We start from the raw sequence: 24,458 nt of genomic DNA on the forward strand, positions 1-24,458 counted from the left end.
AATTTTGATAAACTTAATTGAACTACTTGTTACCAATTGAAGCAATTCATTTAAGTTGGTTCAACTATTTTCTTTTTTCAGTGTACAGGATGTTTGAAAAGCTAAAATAACATGGTAAACATACATTTTAAATCATTTTAATTGAAGTTGTGTTTTAAGAACAGTGTGAGTGATAATGTCGTTTTGGATATTTTAGCTTTTTAGTTTGGAATAACTTAAAAGTTTGACTTGGCTTTCTGTAGAAGTAAGTGAAAGAAATTTGAGCTATTTATCAGAAAACAAAAGATTTGAGTAAGAGTGACTTAAATTTGTCATGTTACACTTAATGAATTAAATTATAAAAACTTAGTAAATCTAGATGGATAAACATTATGAATTGGGTTGGATTATCACAATATATTGAGCTGGAAAGACATAGGACACAAACTTGTCATTGAACTCAATTATTTCAGATAAAGTCAAAGTTAAATGTTCCTTTAAGTTCAATATTTGTAACTTTGTAAAGTTAATTGAACACAAATAGTAAGTTTTCATCTCTAAGGCAAAAAAACAAACAACAAATTAAGTGAGATTAATGAAAATACATACATAAAATGAACTACGGCCCAAATACACTTTTTAAAGAGTAATTCCTGTTCTCCAGCTCCAGCTTCTGTTTTTTTATCGGTGTAACAGTTTAAAAAGCTAACTGGGTGCTACAGCTGCAATCGGTTTTCATCATTTTTGTCACATTGCTAGTGTGCGCCTCCAGATTTTAGGTCGATTCTGTCTGTCCATATTCACACTGAGTGATATAATCAACCCTCTTGCATCAAATACAACGACCAGACCCAGAAAAGGTTTTGAAAATGTTCTCAGTTGTACAAAATGTTGATTGTTTAGAATGTGTAATTGTGTCAATAACTGGAAAATCTTCAGGGTTTTTCACAGGAATTTCTATGCAACTGTTTTATCTTGCTGTTGCAGGTTGGAACTTGTTCCTCTGCCAACTTGCGGATTTAATCCTGTTCACATAATTTTCCAGTGTGAAGCCATTAGAAAAACAGATGCTTCACCTTTATTCAGTTAAAGACAAGAAGCCACACATTGAAAACAGAAATTATTTCAACCAACTTAACTGAATTGCTTCAATTGGTCACACGAAATTCAATTACATTTATCCAATTGAATTTAATAAGTTTAACCACCTCAATATATTATGTATATTCAACTCCATTTACTAAGTTCAGACTCAATTTATTAAGTGTTTTTTTTCCACTTTATTTCATTAAGTATGTTTAAAATGACTATTTTAAGTCAGTCTTACTCAAATCATTAAGTTTGCTTCAAATAAAGAAGTAAACTAATAAAGAATCTCTTTTTTAAAAGTTTTTTTGGCTCAGGCAACCTTTTTATTAGAGTAGTTAGACAGGAAGGTGGATAATGACAGAAGGAAAATACCTGTTATAAAGGTTATCAGGCCGGGAATCGAACCTGCGATGGCCGCGTAGAGGACTAAGGTCTCCTTATGTGAGTTGTGCTCCACCAAAGCATCCTGGTTGGTACAGGATCTGTCCCTGGTGAAGCTTGTGTAAATAAGTCCATAAAATGAACTATTGCCCAAATAAATTTTTCAGAGTGCAACGTTATTGTTGTGTAGTTTGTGAACTCTTAGTATAAACACCAGCTGTAAGCAATTTTACAAATGTTTTTTTCTTTTTTTTTTTAACCAAGATATGCTGATTTTACATATTTGAAAACCAAATAAGTCTGAAATAATATGCATGGCTGAAGTAGCAGAAAAAAAAGACCAAAACCAAAGGAAATCAACAGTTAATTGTACTCTGACATTGAAAAATTGAAAATCCAAAATGAAGAATGGTCCAAACACATGTGAAGCATCAACAAAGTTTATTGGGTCTTATGGAAATAACAAACATGTCAAGAATTTATTGTGCAACACTGTCACATTAGGAAACTCAATACACAAGTTGAATCCCTTGAAGCAAATGTAGTAGAATAAACCAGAAGAACTTGAACAAAACAAAAATACAACCTTATATAAGTATGTATAAAATTTATAATTTTATATATACTCAACATACCTTTGCCACTGACAGAAAATTAAATTCAAAGACAACTTAATCAAAAGTCAGTTGATACACTTACTAAGAAAAATTAAAAACATTTCAACAATTCAAATGTACTTAAAATAATAATTACACATCGTAAGCAATTATATCAGAATCATATCCCCAAGCACTACATAAGTGTAGTGCTTGGGGATGAACGTGCTCTGAGATGAGGCACCTAAGGGGCGGAGCTTCGATTCAGTATAAATAGCTCTGTGAGCTGAGCAGTAAAAAAGCTCCTAGACACACTTGTCAGAAGCCAAGAATATTACCGTGTTAGTTTCTTCATAACTCAACTTCACCAGGTAAGGAATTATTGCACATCTAAAGATAAATATAGGCTACTTTCACAACAATTGTGCCTTTGTTGTGCTCCATCACATGTTAACTTCTTCCACGTCCTTATACTATCTTCATTGCTTATTTTGTAGCTGTTTTGTTCTGAAACTTGTGTTCCTAATCACCCAGTTTTTTGCACTTGTCACATGTGGAATTTCTGTTTATGTCTTTCCAATTCATTTTTCCTGCTTCATGTATATTTTGCATGTTGCCTATGACTGTTGCTCATGGGGAGAGACATTTCAGTAATCTAAAACTAATAGAAAAAATGTAAGCAACCTCCTTGCATACTGTATGTGGACTGTTGGATGTAAAATTCATGAGCAGTAAATATTGTGCTAGTTAGGGGGGGCAATTAAATTTTTTGTCAGGGGGCCCAAGATTCCTGGCAGCACCCCTGCTACCAGTACAGGCAAATTATATAAAACATATGATTTATTCTTAACTCTATGAAAACCTATTTACTGACAATAAGTTTACCATAGATCTGTACGTCTGCAAACTAATTTAATATAACAAAGGATGGATACCTTAACAGAGGTGTGGTGCAATAAGTTCACTTGAAGTAATTACTAACAGCAGTTACTTCAATTACTTTACCCACACAACCCTAACATTCTTGCAATCAATCTATGTTGAACATTTCCACATTTTGGCTACAACTCCCCTAGATAGCATATACTGAAGATGTGTCTAGTCATTTTTAAAACATTCTACATTCTATTAATAGCTGTTTTCCAATGTTCTATTTCTTTTCCCATACTTACCATGATTTCTATTGAAATTCATAATTATTCTTATTACTGAAACTTCTCAGAACGTGTTCATTCTTAATTCCACGGGCCATCATTATTCCAACTCCCAGTGTTTGTCTGACTCCCTGCTAGCTTAGTGCTAGCTTCCCCCTCCCAGATTCACACACGCCTGCCCTTCTGCCTGCAGGAAACGCTCCTTCTTCATGAACATTTCCTCTCCTTCCTACCAGGAAGCGGTAGCTAATCTGAACTCTTCCTCAATCCGTCCCTGGTCACGTCTCTCATTATCCTCCTCCAACAATAATGAGTCCCCTCAATCACTAATTCTCCCTCCTTCTTGGAACTTTCCAAGTCTTAGCTCCATAACTGCTCACTTAGCTTTTGAATTTTTTTTACATTCCTTCATGACTTTTCAGGCCAGTTGCTAGATCATGTAAATATATTCTTTCTGGATATGAATGACCTGGAACATTACACTGACCAAAACTACACAAGCAACATATCGATTAACAAATAACATCATTTCACAACACATGGATAGATTTAAGTCATGTTATTTAATGTTTTTTTCATGCAGGAAACATGGACAAAGGTGTTACTCAAGTTGCTGCTCTTGGTCGGCCTTTTACCTTAGGCATGCTTTATGATGCTAGCAAAGATCAAATCATCCCAGGTAAGAATGAACTTCTGTATGTCCATAAGTGAACCAACTTATAGACGTGTTGTTCACTTATGTCTATAAGTGACATAGACATAATGTCTATGTGTTTAAGTGAACCAACTTATGTCTATAAGTTATCTATCACTTAAAAGTTAAAACTTTTAACTTAAAGAACTTTTTATTTTGGCTTTACTTGAAATGCCGTGTTCATATCCTACGTCTGATGTCATGACACAAGCTTCACTAGAGACAGACACTGTACCAGTCAGGGTGTTGTGGTGATGTAGGAGTAGAGAACAACTCACAAAAGGATACCTTAGTCCTCGACATGGCCATCGCAGGTTCAATTCCTGGCCTGTTGACCTTTGAGCTTTACCACATGTCTTCCCCCAGTTTCACTACCCTGTCTAACTACTCTCAAACCAAAAGCTGCCTGAGCCAAAAAACACTGGTTAATAAAACGATAAAAAGTATCAACAGGAAAATTTGGCGCTGTTGAAATACCTCTTACAAAGAGTCCCATGCATTTCTAAAACATTTAACACTGGTGTCAGTGTGAGCTGCTTAGCAATAAAGTAGAAATTTACTGACAGACAGAAATATCTTTTTTCAGAAAATCTAGAAATCATTTAGAAATTTTCATCAAACAATTTTTGTTTCAGATAACCACATGAATCATTATGCAGATTGAATGCTGTCAATTTATACACTTAAAAAAAACACTTCTCTACTAGCAATAGAATTTTACTCCATATAAATTTATATTGTAAATATTGGCAACCAGAACTGACAGTATTTTACCATAAATTACAGACTTTTTTTTGGTTTGTTTGTCTTTTACAGTGTAGCTGATGCAAACATTCAACTCTACTTTTCCACTAGAAGTGTGCAACACTGCATATTTTAGAAATGATGCTACACCAAGTAAATTCAGAGCCATTATTGCCAATACCAATATCAATACTTATTACTTAAGTATGAAATATTATCAAACTTCTGACCTTTAGCCTGTGTTATGGTTTTTCCTTTGACATATTTTGTTAAAACTTTAGACAGACAGAAAATTAGAAAAAGTTTATAGATGTCGATAAAATACGTTAATGACATATTTGCATGATAAACAGAATCAATAGGAAAAAACAACAAATTTGTGTGCATTGATTTCTAAAGTGCAAAAATATAATTTGAAAACAAATCAAAGGATTCATCTTTTTACAGTCCAGTTGAGAAACTACAATACAAAAATAAAATACGTTTTAAGAGGGAATCTGAAACTAATATATCAATCTTATCATGCTAAATAATTAGTATCTGATACTAATACTGACTTGGTATTGATAATATGGATATTTTTGGATTGATTTGCCCATTTCTCCCATTCACACAGACATAATAAATCATTGTGAAAAAACCCTGAAACACCAATGTCTTCATCGTAAAGAATAAGAATAGCTCTGTCGTGTTCCGGGGTTCTTTGTTTTCCTTGTGGGAGTCGGCTTGCTGCTTCTCACCATCTAGCCACCAGATGGCGCCAGACTCACCTCTCTCTGGAGTGGTGTGTTGTCATCCTGCGCACCTGTGATCTATCTGCTCGTCAGGCAAGGTGTACAAGAGGAGCTGACTGCCAGTACTTCGATGCCTGAGTGTTAGCCAGTAACGGTACCTCTGAGCCCCCTTGAGCTAGTCTCTGTTTTTCTCCTTGGTGTCTGATCACTTAGTGATTCTCCTTGTTGTCTCCTGCCTTCAGGTGTTTTCCCTGAGACGTCCTGGGTTCCCCTCGTGACGCCGTGGAACATACCCACTGGTAACCCGAGTTTCCAGACTCACCTCCTCCGGCTGATCGCAAGTCCCTCCTGGAGGTTCCGACTGACAGTCGTGCCGCTCCTCTGTCTCTGTCCTGCCTGAACCTACCTGTCCGCCCCCCGACAACACTCCCTCGCCGCCTTCTGGATCTCTGTGGCCAAGCGCTGTTCCTCCTGGATCATAAGGAAACAAGGACCCCGAGCACGGCAGTTATCCCTCCAAACCTACAAACTCCTGTTCAACAAGTAAGATTACTCCAATTAACTGTCATCACTCCCGTCTCCTACACCCTGTGAACTCACCATCTTCTTGCTGTGTTCTTTATAGTGTGCCGACCACTCCGTGAGCCTTTTCCCCCCCTGGATTGACCCGTAATCTGCAGTACATTCAAATATTGCTGTTGTAATAAAATTCACTTACAATATATATTGCTCTCCTGTGTCGTGTTCTGCATGTGGGCTAGAAATATAGACTCATCATGACAGAACACTCAGGCCAGCAAACAAGCCCAGCAGATGCGATCAGGAGAGCGTTGTCCGATCAACACACCCAGTTACAATCACATGAAACGGCTTTAAGAGAGCTTAGCTCACGACAAGTCGAAACTAACCGGCAGTTAGCTGAGATAATCAATTATCTCAAACCTTCCGCTTCTCAGATTCCTTCTCCAAGTCCAGCCCCAGTTCCGGCTCCGGTCCAATCAGTCCAGCCCACGTTTTCCGAGGTTCGACCACCGCTTCCTGAGAGATTTTCTGGGGACCTGAGCAGATGTAAAGGTTTCTTAATGCAATGTTCTATTATTTTCAACCACTCCCCTCAGAGTTTCCTTCAAGATGGCTCTAAAATCGCTTATGTTTTGTCCCTGTTATCCGGGCGGGCCTTAGACTGGGCTCAGGCCCGATTTCCTTCCCCTGCAAATTATAACTGCTCATTTGACGAGTTTTTGAAAGAGTTCCAACAAACTTTCAGTCAAGACTCCGATAAATCATTTAACTCACGCGAGCTCATGGGAATTAAACAGGGTCAACGCACTGTAGCAGATTTTGCTATAGATTTTAGAATAAGAGCTGCAGCAACTGATTGGAATGCAGCTGCATTGAAGAGTGTTTATTTTAACGCTCTTAACGAAACTCTAAAAGATGAACTAGCTACGCTAGATGAACCAGAGACCTTAGAAGATTTGATCAGCCTAACTATTCGCCTCGATAATAGGATCCGGTCTCGTACTAGGGAGAGAAGACATAGAGAACCGCTAGTTAAGATTCATGGAGGAGTTCTACCTGTTCCAGCGATTCCTTCTCCGCAGGCTCCTCAGGATCCTGAGCCCATGCAGGTGGGTCGGACACGTCTCACTCCTGAGGAGCGACAAAGACGCATCTCCTCTCGTCTCTGCCTGTATTGCGGATCCCCAGGGCACTTTCTCGCCCAATGCCCAGTCCGTTCAAACTCCCAGGTCCGCCAGTGGAAGTGAGGAGGCTGGCGGACCACTTGCAAAGGAAAGATTCTCCTCGCCTGTCACTACCTGCCACCTTGATCTGTAAAGATCAATCATTCCCATTGTCTGCTCTTGTTGATTCAGGCTGTGAACAAAATCTTATTGATTGTACTTTAGTTCAGCAAATGTCGATCGAGACCGAGCCACTCACTGTCCCTCTTCGAGTCACTGCCATTGATGGGAACACCCTACCTCGAATAACTCACCAGACCAAACCGCTACATCTCATTATTTCCGGAAATCATAGCGAACTCACCTCTTTTTTTGTTTTCCCCATGGTCAACTCTCCCATCATCCTTGGCTTTAAATGGCTCCAGCAACATAACCCTCAAATCAACTGGACAGACAGACATGTCGAATCCTGGTCCACCTCCTGTCATTTATCTTGTCTCCGCTCAGCTGTTCCCCCAGGTCCACCACCAGCAGACCCGCAGGAGGCAGACCCGACCGACCTGTCGATCATCCCACCTGAATATCATGACCTAACTCCGGTATTCAGTAAGTCCAAGGCTCTCTCATTACCCCCACATCGACCATACGATTGTGCTATAGATCTCCTACCCGGTGCTCCGTTACCTACAAGCCGTCTTTACAACATTTCCCGACCAGAGAGAGAAACCATGGAGAAATATATTAAAGAATCTCTGGCAGCCGGCATAATCCGCCCTTCCTCCTCTCCTTTGGGAGCAGGATTCTTTTTTGTTGGTAAGAAAGATGGTTCCCTTAGGCCCTGCATCGATTACAGAGGGTTAAATAACATAACAGTTAAGAATAAATATCCCCTTCCTCTGTTATCCTCTGCCTTTGAACCTGTTCATGGGGCAACAGTTTTTTCAAAGCTTGACTTGAGAAATGCTTACCATTTACTCCGTATTAGAAAGGGAGATGAATGGAAGACAGCATTTAAGACACCAATAGGTCACTTTGAGTACTTGGTGATGCCTTTTGGGTTGTCTAATGCTCCAGCCTTTTTCCAGGCCCTCGTAAATGACGTGTTGAGGGATTTTCTAAATGTTTTCGTGTTTGTTTATCTGGATGATATTCTGATCTACTCAAAGTCTCTAGACGATCACAAGCATCATGTTCGCCAGGTCCTGCAACGTCTTTTGGAGAACAAGTTATACATCAAGGCTGAAAAGTGTGAGTTCCACCAATCATCAGTGTCGTTTCTTGGATTCATACTTGGGGGCGGACAGGTGAGACCCACAGAGGAAAAGATTCGAGCGGTATTGGAATGGCCGACTCCTCAAACCCGTAAACAACTCCAGCGCTTCCTGGGTTTTGCCAATTTCTATCGCCGATTCATTCGTAATTACAGTCAAACCGCCCTACCTCTAACTGCTCTCACCTCTACCAAAATTCCATTCAGTTGGACCTCGGAGGCAGAGGCCGCCTTTACTCAACTCAAGAACCTTTTTGCTAATGCTCCCATTCTCATTCAGCCAGACCCGTCCAAACAGTTCATTGTTGAAGTCGACGCCTCGGACACTGGAGTTGGAGCCGTGTTATCCCAGATCTCCCCCCAAGACAACAAGACTCATCCTTGTGCTTTCTTTTCCCGCAGATTATCTCCTCCTGAACGTAACTATGATGTGGGGGATCGAGAGCTTCTGGCCATCAAGTTGGCTCTGGAGGAGTGGCGGCATTGGTTGGAGGGGGCTGAGCATCCGGTGCTGGTCTGGACCGATCACAAGAACCTCTCTTACCTGCAGTCGGCTAAGAGACTTAACCCCCGTCAATCACGTTGGTCACTGTTCTTCTCCAGATTTAACCTCTCCATTTCCTACCGTCCAGGGTCTCGTAATATCAAGCCGGATGCCCTTTCCCGACTCCACTCACCTGAGGATTCCGAGAAGGTTCCCGCCCCTATCCTGCCCCCCAGCTGCACGGTTGCAGTGGTTACCTGGGAGATTGAAGACATTATTAGGCAAGCTCAACTATCTGAACCCACTCCCGACTCGTGCCCACCTACTAAGATTTACGTGCCCACCTCTGTCCGTGCCCGTTTCCTGCAGTGGATTCATGCCTCCAAATTCTCGGGCCACCCAGGTATCAGTCGTACCATTGCCCTTGTCAACCGTAAATTCTGGTGGTCTTCAATCCATAAAGATGTTAAGGAGTATGTCTTAGCCTGTACGATCTGCTCACGTAATAAGGCATCTCACCAACCTCCATCTGGTCTCCTACTGCCGCTACCTATTCCCAAACGCCCGTGGTCTCATATTTCCTTAGACTTTGTCACAGGATTGCCACCCTCTAAGGGGATGACCACCATCTTAACCATTGTAGACCGTTTTTCTAAGGCCTGCCACTTTGTCCCCCTCCGTAAACTGCCCACGGCATTTCAAACGGCCCAGTTGCTTATTAAACACGTTTTCCGCCTGCATGGCATACCTCTAGAGATCTTATCGGACCGAGGACCACAATTCATTTCCCGGGTGTGGAAAAATTTCTGTACTGCACTTCATGCAAGGGTTTCTCTCACTTCTGGTTTCCATCCCCAGACGAATGGCCAAACCGAGAGACTTAATCAGGATTTAGAAACTACTCTCCGCTGCTTCACCTCCTCCAATCCGTCAGATTGGAGTCAGTATCTCCCATGGGTCGAGTACGCCCATAACAGCCTTAGCTCTGCCGCAACTGGTTTATCCCCTTTCGAAGCCTCCATAGGTTATCAACCCCCACTACTTCCGTCCGAAGAGGGAGACATCTCGGTAACCTCAGTCCGCCACCATATCCGTCGTTGCCAGAACATTTGGAAATCCACAATTCACAACCTTAACAGCACAGCCGAACAAAACAAACGACAGGCAGACCGTAAGAGGGTTCCGGCTCCCACCTACACTCCCGGCCAGAAGGTGTGGTTATCATCCCGAGACATTCCTTTAAAGTCAATGTCCAAAAAATTGTCTCCCCGTTTTGTCGGCCCCTGTGAGGTCGAATCCATTATTAATCCCTCCGCTGTTCGCCTCCGTCTGCCAGCCTCCCTCCGAGTTCATCCCACTTTCCACGTTTCTCAGATAAAGCCCGTCCAGACCAGCACGCTCTGCCCTCCTACCGAGCCCCCTCCTCCCCCCCGAGATATTGATGGCCATCCTGCCTACTCTGTCCGCCGGATCGTTGACTCCCGTCGACGAGGTCGTGGTTGGCAATACCTCGTCGATTGGGAGGGCTACGGTCCGGAGGATCGCTCTTGGGTTCCTGGCTCTTTTATTTTAGATCCTTCCCTCATCACGGATTACCGCTCGTCTCTTCCCTCCTCTTCATCTCGGCCGCCAGGTGGCGACCGTTGAGGGGGGGGTACTGTCGTGTTCCGGGGTTCTTTGTTTTCCTTGTGGGAGTCGGCTTGCTGCTTCTCACCATCTAGCCACCAGATGGCGCCAGACTCACCTCTCTCTGGAGTGGTGTGTTGTCATCCTGCGCACCTGTGATCTATCTGCTCGTCAGGCAAGGTGTACAAGAGGAGCTGACTGCCAGTACTTCGATGCCTGAGTGTTAGCCAGTAACGGTACCTCTGAGCCCCCTTGAGCTAGTCTCTGTTTTTCTCCTTGGTGTCTGATCACTTAGTGATTCTCCTTGTTGTCTCCTGCCTTCAGGTGTTTTCCCTGAGACGTCCTGGGTTCCCCTCGTGACGCCGTGGAACATACCCACTGGTAACCCGAGTTTCCAGACTCACCTCCTCCGGCTGATCGCAAGTCCCTCCTGGAGGTTCCGACTGACAGTCGTGCCGCTCCTCTGTCTCTGTCCTGCCTGAACCTACCTGTCCGCCCCCCGACAACACTCCCTCGCCGCCTTCTGGATCTCTGTGGCCAAGCGCTGTTCCTCCTGGATCATAAGGAAACAAGGACCCCGAGCACGGCAGTTATCCCTCCAAACCTACAAACTCCTGTTCAACAAGTAAGATTACTCCAATTAACTGTCATCACTCCCGTCTCCTACACCCTGTGAACTCACCATCTTCTTGCTGTGTTCTTTATAGTGTGCCGACCACTCCGTGAGCCTTTTCCCCCCCTGGATTGACCCGTAATCTGCAGTACATTCAAATATTGCTGTTGTAATAAAATTCACTTACAATATATATTGCTCTCCTGTGTCGTGTTCTGCATGTGGGCTAGAAATATAGACTCATCATGACAAGCTCAACGCTTGGCACAAGATTCAGGGCTACCAAGTTTTATGAAACGGGCAAAAAAGTTTCTGCAAATTTTGTCGGCAGATGGTTGAATGGAAGGACCAAGATACTGTATATGTGACAGCCATTCCGAAACATTGAGAAGCTGGAGGTAGCCAGTTATGATTACTAATTCTTGACCATTTAAATAAAATCAGTAGACACTAGAATTGGAAATGCTTATTACTCTGTGTCCCAAATAAAGCGTTTGGTTTTTTTTTAATAATTTTTTATTTTTTTTCATTTTTATGGTGAAGTAACTGTGCTGGGTTTGCTGTAGTTGCTGTGCAGCAGCAAAGGAGCACTGCTGCTGCTGTGCAGAGCTGCTCCGGTGTTTTAGAATCATGACAACAAACTAGCAAAACGTGAAGAACTTTGCACAGTTTTTCCGCCAAACTAACCGACCGTGTTGAATAAAGCTGTTGGATGCAGGTAATGTTTGCTAAAACAGTGTTTGAGCTCTTGCGTGGTGATTGGGCAAACAATCTGGTGCTGGTTGCCTGAGGCGGAGGTGTGGTAATTAATGATGCCGGTAGGCTGAAGAGAGTCTCACAGCTTGAATTTACGCCTTAGGCTACATGTTTGATTTTTTTAAAAATTGCTTGAAAATATATGCAGCTAATCCTACAAAAGTCTGTTTAAAGTTTCCACAGACCCCGCCCCCAAAACAACTTATTTTCTTCAAAGCTCAGAAGTGAACAAATTTATATAAAAAAAGTTATACTGTTTCCCTAAGAAACAATTTATAGGTGGCAAGACATATAACCCAACAGAAAAGCAAGAATATGTTTTTGTCTTGCTTAAATACCTTAACTGTGTTTCCTTCTAATTTGTTTTCTGATATCATGTTTTAAAGGTGCCACTCTGTGGGATGAAACGACCCTACAACACATGATTATGGAAAATTCCCAGCATAGCAGTGATTTTAAAATCACCTCCTCCGATTCCTTGGACATGAAGTCTAATCTGCTGGATGTGAATGCCTCTCTAAAAGCCAGTTTTCTGGGCGGTCTGATTGAAGTCGGAGGATCTGCAAAGTATCTGAATGACAAGAAGAAATCCCACAATCAAAGCCGCATAACCTTCCAGTACAAAGCCACCACCACTTTCAAGCAGCTGAACATATCGGCTGATGAAATGAAGAAGCAGCTGAAGATTGCTGATGACATGAAGCGTTTGGCCACTCATGTTGTCACTGGTATCCTTTACGGTGCAAATGCATTCTTTGTGTTGGACAGTAACAAGGTGGACACGAAAACCCTTCAGAAGATTGAGGGCAACCTCCAAGCTACTATAAACAAGTTCCCTGGAATAAGTGTGAGTGGAGAAGTTGACATCAAACTGTTTAATGAAGAACAAGCTGTGGCTGATGCATTTTCCTGCACATTCTATGGAGACCTGATTCCAGAAAAAAACCCTACATCATTCCAGGATGCACTGCTGACGTACGTCAATCTCCCAACGCTACTAGGTGCAAAGAAAGAGCACAGTGTTCCACTGAAGGTCTGGTTGATGCCTCTGAAGAATTTTGATCCATCAGCTTCCGAGGTGAAAATGGAACTGAGTACTGGGCTTTTGGGAAAGGCTCAAAATGCCCTGGTAGAGCTTCAGAACTTGAAAATGAGATGCAATGATTGTTTGGCAGACAGCTATCAATTCCCGCAGATTTCCACAATTTTGTTAGGTTTCAAGGAAAACTGCAGCATGTACGAAGGGATGCTTCAAGATCTAATTGCAAAGAAGATTCCAGGCATCAGGGCAGGAAAGGAAGACGAGAATGAGCTGTTGAGATTCTTGGATGAGAAAGAACAGTCTCCGTTCAAATCAGACAAATTAATTAAATGGATGGAAAACATGGAAAGAGAAGCCAATGTGATCAAGTCCTGTGTTGAGGCAATGGACGGAGCAAAGATCCTCCCAAAAGACTCTGACGTTGTTGAGGAGCTTCTGTGCCCCAAAGTAGAGGATGTCCTCTGCTTCGTTTTTACCTCTCTGGAAAAGTCAGATCCTTATCTTCAGAAAATGGCAGAGTACATGGAGACAATGGACATCAAGGCCACAGGGAATGTCAGTCCAGCCACTGAGGACCTGTGGTACTTCTCAGAAGAAGAATTAACAAGAATAAGAGAAAAAGCCGCAGAGATTGGTGAACTTGTGGCAGGTCTGAAGAACGAAGCAAAATACAGATTTGTAGTAACAGCCAAGGAAAACAAGAAATACAAAGGAGCAACCATCTACCACTACAGGAACAACAAACTGATCACGGAAGATTTTAAAAGACCCAATTTTGTTGATGTAGAAAAAATAACAGAAAGAAGAGATCTCCTGTGGTGTAAGTCACTGTTCATTGTTTCAATATTTTTCCCAGACCAATGTAAAATCAAATTTATCTGAGTGTCACAAGTTTTCTCAGAATAGAGCTAGGGATTTATATCTGATATGGCAGAGGAGGAGCGGACTGCCTTACAAAGAGAAGAAAGAGAGGTGGCATTTAACAAAATGTGTAACATATAACAACATAAAAATATATATGACATATATTAGCCTTGTTAGCCTGGTTAGCCTTGTCACGTGACACCTCGAACATTGAACCAAAGTGTTTGGGTCTTGTGACAATGTTGAGCATCCACTTGAATTTGTTGTTATTTAGCAACAGTGTTCATGAAAGCCAAATGGATACTTCACTTCTTGCACTGAAGATTACTTAGGAAATAAATATTTAGATATTGTCCCTGAGCAGATGTGTAAAGTACAAGGTTACACATTAAATAAAAACTCTACAGACCTTTTTTGAAATCGTGACCTTGATCAGGGTATCTGTTTTTCTCCCCCTCAGATGCCAGCAGCCTCAATATGGATCCAGACACAGCACAGCCAAACCTCATTCTCGATGGAACCAAGAGTGTGACACACGGAGACAGGCAGTCATATCCCGATAACCCCTGGAGATTTGACGAAGCCTACCAGCTCATGTTCAAAGAAAGGCTGACGAAGCTCCACTACTGGGAGATGGAACTGAACACTGAAAGAGGTATAGGTACCGCTGTTGGTGTTTCTTACAAAGGAATACACAGGAAAGGAGGTGATAGTAAATGGATTCACTTTGGTCACAATGAAATGAGCTGGTCTTTGGGCTGGAGGTGGAAAAACGAACAACCCATGTTCTTCATAGAGCATAATAATATCTGCACGGACAAACCTATTTCCACGACCGGCTTATCCCGTGTTGGGTTGTATCTGGATTGGCCCGCTGGTTCTTTGTCGTATTATGTAGTCAGAGGTGAAAAAGTGGATCACCTTCACAGTTTCCGTTGCAGTTTCGTTGAGCCAGTTTACCCATGTCTGAAAATGTGGGGAAGAAATGGTTACTTGGCCCTGTGTCTGTAAAGACATTTGGTTCAGTTTGAAACAAAAAAATGGCTTAAACAGAGGTGTGAGTAATGAAAGCAAACGTTTACTAGGTAATTTACTACAATCAATCAATCAATCAATCAATCAGTTCCAGACTTCACATCTCTTTTTATGAGTTTTGATCATAATTTATGTTTGACCCTCATGTTGAAATAGAATAAGAATAACTACTGTTTTCATAGAAACAGTAGTTAGAGTTTTATTTGTCCCTCCTCAGTAGTTTTTTTACTGTCATATTAAAGTGTGACCATTTTAAAAAGGCCTGTTTGACTAAAAGCTGAGAATAAGTAAGTGAAGGTGAGAAAATCTTTTTCTCTCCAGCAGACAGGTTCTGACCTGCAGTCTGTGTAACTGAATGCATTCTCTCCTTGCCATAAAGCAAGTAATAAATCTAAAGAAAGTCATTCTTTTTTGGTGACTTTTCTGTCAGAGAAACATACGATAATGCTTCTTGTAATGAAGTGGATGGAACCCCAGTTTTCAGGTGAGGGGCTTGGCAAGGCCTGGAGTTGCTATCAATAATGGAATTTGTACTGCAGATGTTTTTGAAACGGTTCAGACACCAGTAAAACATTTACCAATTGCCAAATAATGGCTGTTTTTTTGTTTTGTTTTGTTTTTTTGCTCTTGGATTGTTTCTGTAAGCAGTAGATACCCAAATGAAAGGACAAAAACAGGCAAAAAAGAACATTTTGGATAATATGTCTTCTTTATCATTAACTGTACGACTTTAAAATAATTACTTTTTTTGCAAGAAAGGACTTCTTGCATCTTTTTGCTTACAATTGGATGATCTTCATGTTTTAAATGCTTTTTTGTTCACTTATCACATCTATGGGATAGATAACAGTGTACTGTCAAACATAATTGTGACCTTCCATGATTTTATATATGATTGACATTCGAAAAATATATGATATTGTCGTAGTTATAGATTTCATGTTACGATTTTTTTTTTTTTTTTTAGTATTTTACAGCTTTGGTTGGGGTTTATAGTTTTTGTGGTGTTTGGAAAAATATATGATGTTGCCATAGTTATAGATTTCATGTTATGATTTCTTTTTTTTCTTTTTCTTTTACTATTTTACAGCTTTGGTGGGGGTTTAGAGTTTTTGTGGTGTTTGATAGTCAGTTTTTTCCTGTACTTGTGTTATTACTGATTCTTAATGATCGATTAACAGTTATGCTTTCTTTATTCATTTCCTGCCACATAATGTGTATGTTTGACTATTTTTGATTGCTTTTGAAAAAAAGTTATATTATTACTTCATTCATGCTACTGTTCTAATGCTTGTAGTCTAATGTTGGGAAATTTAATAAAAAGAATGCAAATAAACCTCTGGTTTTGTGATGTCTCCGATGAATACAGTGTATTTAATTTTCTTGAAAGGAAAACCTGTGCATATTTTCTCCCAGGTTTAGGTTCTGTCAAGTTATACTCTAGTGCTTTAAGTTAACAAGTCAACCCAAAATGTCAATCCATAGCTATGTCAAAAATTAAACCCACTAGACAAAAAAGGAATTTATAATCGCATCATACTACATCAGAGCTCACTTAGTTCCAGCTTAACATTATACTGCTTAGTACAGATTATAACCTAAATATATGCAATGAAGCTTCAATGACTCAAAATTTTGGCCTCTAATCTTTGTAACATAATGTAGCATAAGATTTAAAGAACTATGTATGCTGGCAGCCCCGTGTTTTTGAGTTGGATGTTTTGCTTACATTGTATATAAATAGCTTTGTGATTTGATTAACAAGTAAAAACGGGGCAAAAAAAAATAATTAAAATCCTAAAACAATGGTCCAGAGCCCTTTCTGTGAAAAGGAAAATCAGAGCATGTAGATTTAATAAAGATTTAATGTGAACAGTATAGTTCGGGTATAGGACAGGTAAATAAGGAACACAAACAGGTAGTTACAGTTAGTAAAATGAACTGGCTAAATTTACTAAACACATGAAGTTCAGTAGCAACAGCTGAATTGAGGTTTGAGGTAAACTATGTTTAAAATAATAATAATAATATTTTAAAAAAAAGGAGAAGTAGAGAGGTGTACTGCTGTGACTTTACCAGATCAGTTGCGCAACACATTCGAAAGAAAAACTCTCTGATTTCCAAATAGGGGACTTTCATGAATTAGTAACTCATTGTGCCGGTTATAAAAGCAGGTGAGACTCCACTGCTGCAGAACTCCACCTGACAGACATCATATGTTAGGTCCTTACAGAAGAGCAATGACCATTAAGGTGAGTTTATGATGTTAACGCAGGACTCTTGAATGTTCCTCATTTGCTTGATTTGAGAAAAGTTCTAACTCTGCAGACTTGTCGTGAATAAGCTGTTCCTCTGCTGCAGCTGTTTCTTCTCCTTCTGGTTCCCGTGGCGACCAGCTCCTCAGCTCTCAGCCTCCCTCTGGACTGCAATGACGTCTACGTCCAAGACACCAGCAGACCCAGCGGAGTTTACACCATCTATCCCATCGGAACCACATCGGCCGTCCAGGTACGCTCAAACCTCCTGGGATGTCAGTAACTAATAATCACATTCTGATTCTTAAAGTTCACATTTTCACTCAATATTGATAGATGATTTTTAATATGTAAACTTTTTTTTTTTTAAACAACAACCCTGATTTAAAAAATATGGCAAACATCAAATTTATGTCACCTGATAGGAATCTATGAGCTCTGATGCTTGGTATCATAATGGGGCTCATTGTTTTTACAGCATTGGCTCAAGAGTCCAGAAGGAGGTCAATCAGGCTTGGTTTCTTTTTGTTCCTTGCGAAAAATCAGAAACCAGAGGCTCAATATGCAGCTGAATCAGTATGCCGGTTCAATCAGCTGCTATGTTTGTGTCTGCAGGTTTACTGCGACATGGACTCTCTGGGAGGAAAGTGGACGGTAGGGATGGTTTCTTCTTGCTGTTTAATTTATTTTTTGCTTTTCATTATTTTAGAAGTTTCAAAAGCTTCCTTTGGAATTCAATTCAAAGTCATCTGTTAAAATATAACTGTAATTGTACGCATTTTGAATCCCTATCTTTTTTTTTTTTAGATAGGGTTCTTACCTGTAGCCGACTGGTTTCATTAAAGGGAAACTATTGGAAATAATTTTGAGTTCACAACAAAAAATGTATCTGTGGTCTCACCATCTACAGTCAGCGTTTACAAGAACCCCAAAGCAAAAACACTTAAGCACAGTTTGAACTCATTGTAGGTGATGTTGTTATTAGCATCCATTTGTGAAATCCAACTCAAAATCCATCAAAGCTCAGCAGGGGGGAAACCTGAGCTGTGCTCAGCTGGATCACCGTTCTCACCTCCCCGCAGGTTTTCCAGAGGAGGATGGACGGCTCCGTGAACTTCTACAGGCCCTGGGATCAGTACAAGTTCGGCTTCGGGAACGCGGCGGGAGAGTACTGGCTCGGTGAGACGTGAAGCCAACGCAGCAGTTATGAAGACTAGAGAGAAACCGTGTAAAAAGTTCCGAGAGATCACTCTCTCCAATGTTTCTGTCGTGTTCAAGGTCTGGAAAATGTCTTCCACCTGACTAAGAGGAGAACAGAGCTGCTGATCGACATGGAGGACTTCGATGGAAACAAGTCGTATGCCTGTTACACCTCGTTCTCCGTGGGCCCACAGTCTGACGGCTACAGACTTCACCTGACTGGATTCACTAACGGAGGGGCAGGTGGGTAAAGACAGACTTTTTTGTTTTGTTTCTGGTAAGATAAATTATTTTATTATTATTATTATTATTATTAGATTTTGTAGTTTTTAAATGTGTCCTGTCCTGCAGTGTGGCACTCAGAATTGTTGTCTAAGTGCCAAGGTGAGGCCGAACCCTACGTACACATGATGCTTCACTTGCTGCATGAAAATTCATTAGAAATCGCTTTGGCTTCATTTCAAGTGTGATGAAAAAATGATTAAACAATGAAATAAAATAAAAAAATAAATAAAAAAGGACACGTTCTTTTAAAATGTTCAGGGATATTCGGAGGAGTTTGTAGAAAGTAACTTTAATAATACAAGTATTAATTTTGTCGTTGCCACATAATTGGCTAATTTACTATTTGTGTGATTGAGCTTGTTAAAAAAAAACATACAACACAAACTTAACATGCAAATGCAGTTTGTTATATTATTGACTTCATTTATTGTTGCAGATGTCATGAGTTCTGTTTGCACCTAAAGCAACAAGCTTTTCCTAATCCTGCTCCCCTCTTGTTTAACACCTGCAGGAAAAAAACCTGGCACTTTATTTATCTATCAACAAGTTTAATATTTTACCATTTATTTCATAAAGAAAAAAAATAAAACATGCTTACTAAACAACTTTTTATTTGCCTGGATTCATAATTGCCTTATCAGAAGAGTATTTCCAAAAGTATTATGTTCTGCTTTTGTTTTACCAAGAAACAAACATTTTTGCAAGATACTTTGTAATTTAAGAAAATAATGTGCTAATGTGACTTTCTGTTTCTTCAGGAGACTCTCTGAGTCACATCAGTGGACAAAAGTTCTCGACATTCGATAAAGATCAGGACACCTGGGTGAACAACTGCGCCCGATCGTTCCTTGCAGGGTTCTGGTACTCCGATTGTCACAGTGCGAACCCAAACGGCGTGTACCTCTGGGGGGCCGACAGCACTCTTTATGCCATCGGAGTGGAGTGGACGTCCTGGAAGGGCAGGGGCTACTCCCTAAAGGCCATCAGCATGAAGATCCGTCCAGCACAGTGAACTGGGATGGGATTTAAGCGTCATCAGAAGTTTCCAGGAACCCAGAAAGGGATCTCCAGCAATTCTGCAGGACGTGATGAAAGAAGCGGGGCGAAAGATTGGACTCAAACAAATACTGGAGAAATGGTCAGAGGCAGTGCAACCGGTCAGAGTCGTCCCACTCAGTCACTGAACTCGGAAGGAACTCAGTAGCGTATCAAATCCCCTGCCTCAGCAAATCCAGTAGTTGTAAAAAGCTGCGGTCTCCCCATTCATCCATCAGATGGCGCTATTGCACCTGTCTGAATTTCTTCTGTGTCTGTCAGTAAAACTACTTTGATTCGTGAGCTAAATAGTAACCTGTTGTTTACTGAAGAAATAGGATCATGTTATCGAATTATTTTTTTTTACATTCTACATGTAGTCCAGATGTGAAAAAATGTGTCGTTACAGCCTAAATTAGAACCTTTCAGTGTCTCTGCCTCTGTAGAATGAAGTGAAGTCATTCCAGTGTAATTATGAAATATTGAGTTTGTGGTTTTAGTTAAAAGTGGACATAACTTTTTTTTTTTTAAGTCTTTTATGGGGACAATTAGTGCACGTGCAGTTATTGTTGAGTGAAGGTGAAGCTGGATGCAAACAGACATGTCAGTGCCTAAATGTAAGCTCCTATAACAAGGACCCATCAAATTTATAAAGGATTTTTCACTTGGTTTTTGCTGCATGAAAAGCTCCAACATTACCAAGAAATCTTAATTTACCATTACACCAGATGAGCAAATAGATCCAAGTAAAATGTGCTGCTTGTACGTCGATGGTCATTTTTTAAAGTGAGGCCGACAGATGGAAGACTTCAGCTCTGAGACGGTACATTTGCCACGTTGGTTACCAAAGGTGCAGCAAAGAGCAGGAAACTACAGTACCTCATGTAGGCTATCAATAGCAAAGACTTGAAAACATCTGCGGTGTTCATTAGGTCAAAAGACAGGAACATGGACTTCCGGTTGGACCGCAAGATGGAGTAGACGCTTTTTCCGAAGCTCCCACCTCGAACATTACTATATTAATTTCAATAAGGCCTCTATATGTGGGTTGTGCTTAACCCCTGCGCCACCACAGCACGCCCCAATGACATTTTTAAAACTTACACGACTGGTGTGACATTATATTTCTGATGTCATTCTTAACTTTGTCAGTTTCGGACCTATAAATGAGAAAACTTCTCTTTGTCGCAAAACATGGATTGGGAGAAAAATTAAAATTCAAAATTCAATTCAAAAATACTTTATTGATCCAAATTACATTATCAGTTTCAGAAAAATAGTTTGCAAAAACATTTGAAAAAAACAAACAGAAAAATATGTTGTTGATTTTAAAAAAAAATCTAATTCTGAATAACATCCAGGTTTTTAAATAATTTTTTCCCTTTTGTTTCTATTAAGTCTTCATATCCAGAGCTGTTTTGGTCAAAAGCTCGTATTTTCAAATAAAACTGAATTCTGCACTAAACCTGAAGCCTCACATCCTTCTTGCTGTGCCAAAAAAAAACCCATACAAAAACCAGCATCTCATCATTCTACCTGCATGTAATTAGAGCCACACAAAGTAATTGGGTGACACGTGTGCTGCCTTACATAACATTTAAACACACAAAAAAACGAGAACCCGTTTTTTTGTGTGGGTTGTTTGTCCTTGAAACAACCCACACAAAAAAACGGGTTCTCGTTTTGTTTGTCCTTGAAACAACCCACTTGTCACTGCTTATAAAAGTTTCAATTTAGAAACTAAACGAGTCAAAAAACAAATAAATAAATCTGTTGCACAAAGACATGGATTCTCCTCTGGGAAATTGAAAACTGTGTAATCCACGAAGGAAAAAGAGCGTTCTCTGGGTAACATTTCTACCCAACCTTTCAGTGAATCAGTTGAAGCTAAGGGTCGAAGGTCAACATCAGGATACTTCTTCAGTGTGACTGGCTTGTGTTAGTTCTTAAGATGTGAATTTTGTATTGATGTAACTACAGATTAATTAACATTTACTAAAACAAATAAATTTCTTTTAATCCTGTTCTCCAGTTTGTGCTTTGATCAGTTATGAAGTTCTATTAAAAATGTGGGCGTTCCTTTAATATATAATGTTTCCAAAAATGATTATGGTAAAAAAAAAAAAAAAGACTTCAGAAATAACAGATTGAAAGAAGAACATTTTATTAAACTCAAGAGTTACAGCAGTGATACATTTTGTGTCGTGGACCATTAATAATAAAAACAACAACAAATAGAAAACAAATCTGCCTTCTAACTATTTATTCTGACATTTTGTTTTGGCTCTTGAATAATCAGAATCTCGTCTCCAGCCAGGCACCAGAAATCTCGCTGTCCGCTTCTCGAGTCATTGATGTTTTGACAGCAGAGTCGAGCTAAGGAAACAGAAGAACAAACTTGAGAAACGCAAAGTCCAACGCACGTTATTAAATGCTGAAACTTTTCTGAGATGTCTCAGCAGCTTCAGTTTCTGCTCACCTACCTGTTACATCCAGAGTTATGGTGTCAGGTGAGGTCCATCTCCCCAGCGGTCGGTCTGCCTCAAACCTGTCACAACGGGGGGGAATTTAATGAGAATTGTTTACTGCACTGTATGTATAAAAGTGTTGTAGCGTTGCTCACTGTAAATCAACTTTTTGCATGTTAAAATTTGTTTCTTTTATTTGCTTATATGATCTAACAGGAAGGAAAACCAAGGTTTCAATTCTTGAATAATTAAGAAAATAATCTCAACTATAGAAAAGTTAAGGTTGTAAAAAATGTATTTAGTACCAACAGATGGTGTGTAAACCTGGGGCCACTGGATCGTCTACCTTTTTTGGCAGGCAGAGTATTTTCGTTTCAGTCCTCAGTCCTCTCTGTCTTCTCTCGCCTGATTGGTCCAGTGATGCTGGGGAATCATCACATGATCAGACACACATTCCTTAATCTCTGTCTAAATCACGGATTATTGAAAGAGATTTTCTGATCAAAGTCATCATCATGTCCTCACCTTTCCCACAAGCTGTTACAACCAGTAGATCAGCAGGTGGAGCAGGTCTTCTGCTTTAATTGTTGGTCAACTCCAGTCATCACATGAGTTCACAGAGAAATGAAATAAAGAGAGAAGATAAAGTTAAGGAGGAAAATATGCATGGACAGCAGACAGTTTCTAACTTTCAGCTCAGCTCTCCGCAGCTATATTTGAAATGATTAGTCATGTTGTGTAGATATAAATGTTCTTACTTTTTTTTGTCAACTGGGTTCTCTTATCTTCCTCCACCTGACTGGTGGTGTTGAAGGTGGAGGATTACAGGCGGAGCTGGTCTTCTGCTTTAATTGTTGGTCAACTCATGTCATGTGACATGAGTTGACCAACCATGAGTTGATGTAGAAATGAAATCCATAGAAAAGACAACAGGGTTAACAAATAGAATATACGTGGCCAGAAGAAAGAACAATTTTGAAATTTGACCTCAATTTCATCCATATTTAAAATGAAAATAAGTTTCTTACTTTTTTTGTCAACTGGGTTCTCTTATCTTCCTCCACCTGACTGGTGGTGCTGAAGGTGGAGGATTACAGGCGGAGGAGATCCAACCTGGGACGATCAGACAATCAGAGATCTGAGAAGTCTGAACCTGGACCAGAGGCTAGTTCGGGTATTTTTTTAATGTCTATTCATCTTTTGTGATTTTGCTGTGTTGCAACACATGAACATGCTGTTAGCCATATAAACTATTTGTTTCATGAGATTAATAGTTTATCTACATAATACTTTACTCCACATGCTCTCCATTTCCTTTCCTCCGATCCTGTTCTCTAGTGTCTCTCTGAATAAAAACTCTTAATTAAATCCTTCAATCATAAATTCTGTCTATGTTCTCCTTTGTCTTCTAATTTCTTATTGCCCTTATGCTTTAGTTTGGTTTCTAATACAACATGTTGTCAGGCAAGCATTCCTTACTTAATGTAAACTTTAACTCTACATGGTTTAACAGTTTCTAAATTACCAATAGTGAATTTCTATTTCTACTTTTATTTAGTAAAGCTGATGGTCCCCACCACCAGCAGGAGGCAAGCAGTATCATGTGGATGTGGAAAAACTTACAAGCAGCGTGAAAAACAAGGGGTCCAGAAGGACAGGAACCACATGGACGACGACGAAAGGATCCAGCGATGAGCAGCTAAAACCTGAAAGATTAAAAACTTGGAGACTGGATTAGTGGAGGAACAGGATAGAACAATTTACTATATCGGAGAGCACAGCGTGAGGAAGAACCGCTATTTCACCCTGAAACATGGGGGAGTTGAGAAGAAATCGCAAAGATGAAGAAAACTCCGGTGCAAGGCGCTACCTAAGGCTTCCTCAGACCTGCCAGGATCCTCACCATCTAAAATGCTACATCTAGCAGCGGGATAAAGAACAGCCCCGGTGCAAGGCGCTGCCTAACGCTTCCACAGGCTTGCTAGAAACCCATTAGCTTTAATTTAAAAAAACAAAAAAACGGAGAAATGATGATGTCCTAATGTGACTTCCCAAATAGGTCTTCAGTTTTTACGGATCCCAATCTAATCAGAATCACTTAAAACGTGGCGAGGTCTAAACCACATGTGTCTGGAACTCTTGCTGTCGTTCCACCAGATGTTGAAGGTGTTGGTTCCTCTTCTATGTCCTTTTCAGTCTCAATCCAGAAACAGAAGTCAGGGGATGACATAGTTGGATTTTCACGGTGTGTTGATGGTGAAAGACTGAAAACACGGGGTGACAAAACGTGATCTTCCCAGTGCGTCAATGGTGAGGAACTGACGTCAGGGGATGAGAGAAAAGGATCCTCATGCATCGTCCCTCGTAAGGGACTGAGGACAGGGGACGACGAAACAGGACGTTTATGCGGCATTTTACAAGAGGGACTGAGGACGGGGGATGACAGACCAGGATCCTCACACGACGTCC

At 40.4% G+C, this 24,458-nt stretch overlaps 2 protein-coding genes and 1 long non-coding RNA gene across 4 annotated transcripts; 2 read left to right on the forward strand and 1 right to left on the reverse strand.

Moving 5' to 3' along the window:
• Nucleotides 1-2,331: 2,331 nt before the first annotated feature.
• On the forward strand, nt 2,332-16,082 carry LOC116727320 (neoverrucotoxin subunit alpha-like). 2 transcript variants are annotated; one of them, XM_032574693.1, is made up of 5 exons: nt 2,332-2,416; nt 3,783-3,878; nt 12,192-13,667; nt 14,172-14,750; nt 14,799-16,082. In XM_032574693.1, exons 2-4 carry the CDS (start codon nt 3,788-3,790, stop codon nt 14,720-14,722), a joined length of 2,118 nt encoding a protein of 705 aa, XP_032430584.1. In that variant the 5' UTR covers nt 2,332-2,416; nt 3,783-3,787; the 3' UTR covers nt 14,723-14,750; nt 14,799-16,082. The 2 variants fall into 2 exon arrangements, with proteins under 2 accessions (XP_032430584.1, XP_032430583.1); XM_032574692.1 differs by having other exon boundaries at nt 14,172-16,082.
• A 785-nt stretch (nt 16,083-16,867) lies between these two features.
• Nucleotides 16,868-20,021, forward strand: LOC116727325 (microfibril-associated glycoprotein 4-like). The gene is made up of 6 exons (XM_032574702.1): nt 16,868-16,998; nt 17,108-17,254; nt 17,617-17,655; nt 18,084-18,180; nt 18,280-18,444; nt 19,245-20,021. Exons 1-6 carry the CDS (start codon nt 16,963-16,965, stop codon nt 19,496-19,498), a joined length of 738 nt encoding a protein of 245 aa, XP_032430593.1. The 5' UTR covers nt 16,868-16,962; the 3' UTR covers nt 19,499-20,021.
• A 2,004-nt stretch (nt 20,022-22,025) lies between these two features.
• LOC116727329 (uncharacterized) lies at nt 22,026-22,564 on the reverse strand. The gene is made up of 3 exons (XR_004340787.1): nt 22,515-22,564; nt 22,336-22,412; nt 22,026-22,069 (listed from the first exon to the last, which is right to left on the reverse strand). It is a non-coding gene; the product is annotated as an uncharacterized LOC116727329 (long non-coding RNA).
• Nucleotides 22,565-24,458: the final 1,894 nt, after the last annotated feature.

The sequence above is a fragment of the Xiphophorus hellerii genome, chromosome 10 (assembly GCF_003331165.1).
Source record: "Xiphophorus hellerii strain 12219 chromosome 10, Xiphophorus_hellerii-4.1, whole genome shotgun sequence".
Taxonomy (NCBI): Eukaryota; Metazoa; Chordata; class Actinopteri; order Cyprinodontiformes; family Poeciliidae; genus Xiphophorus; species Xiphophorus hellerii.

What these genes read in the sequence shown, in the direction of transcription:
- LOC116727320 (XM_032574692.1), top strand. Translation starts at nt 3,788, where the DNA reads ATGGACAAAGGTGTTACTCAAGTTGCTGCTCTTGGTCGGCCTTTTACC. An exon ending in CAAAGATCAAATCATCCCAG is followed by an intron (nt 3,879 to 12,191) that starts GTAAGAATGAAC and finishes CATGTTTTAAAG; the next exon opens with GTGCCACTCTGTGGGATGAA. An exon ending in AAGAAGAGATCTCCTGTGGT is followed by an intron (nt 13,668 to 14,171) that starts GTAAGTCACTGT and finishes TCTCCCCCTCAG; the next exon opens with ATGCCAGCAGCCTCAATATG.
- LOC116727325 (XM_032574702.1), top strand. Translation starts at nt 16,963, where the DNA reads ATGTTAGGTCCTTACAGAAGAGCAATGACCATTAAG. An exon ending in CTCTGGGAGGAAAGTGGACG is followed by an intron (nt 17,656 to 18,083) that starts GTAGGGATGGTT and finishes ACCTCCCCGCAG; the next exon opens with GTTTTCCAGAGGAGGATGGA. An exon ending in GGCGGGAGAGTACTGGCTCG is followed by an intron (nt 18,181 to 18,279) that starts GTGAGACGTGAA and finishes GTCGTGTTCAAG; the next exon opens with GTCTGGAAAATGTCTTCCAC.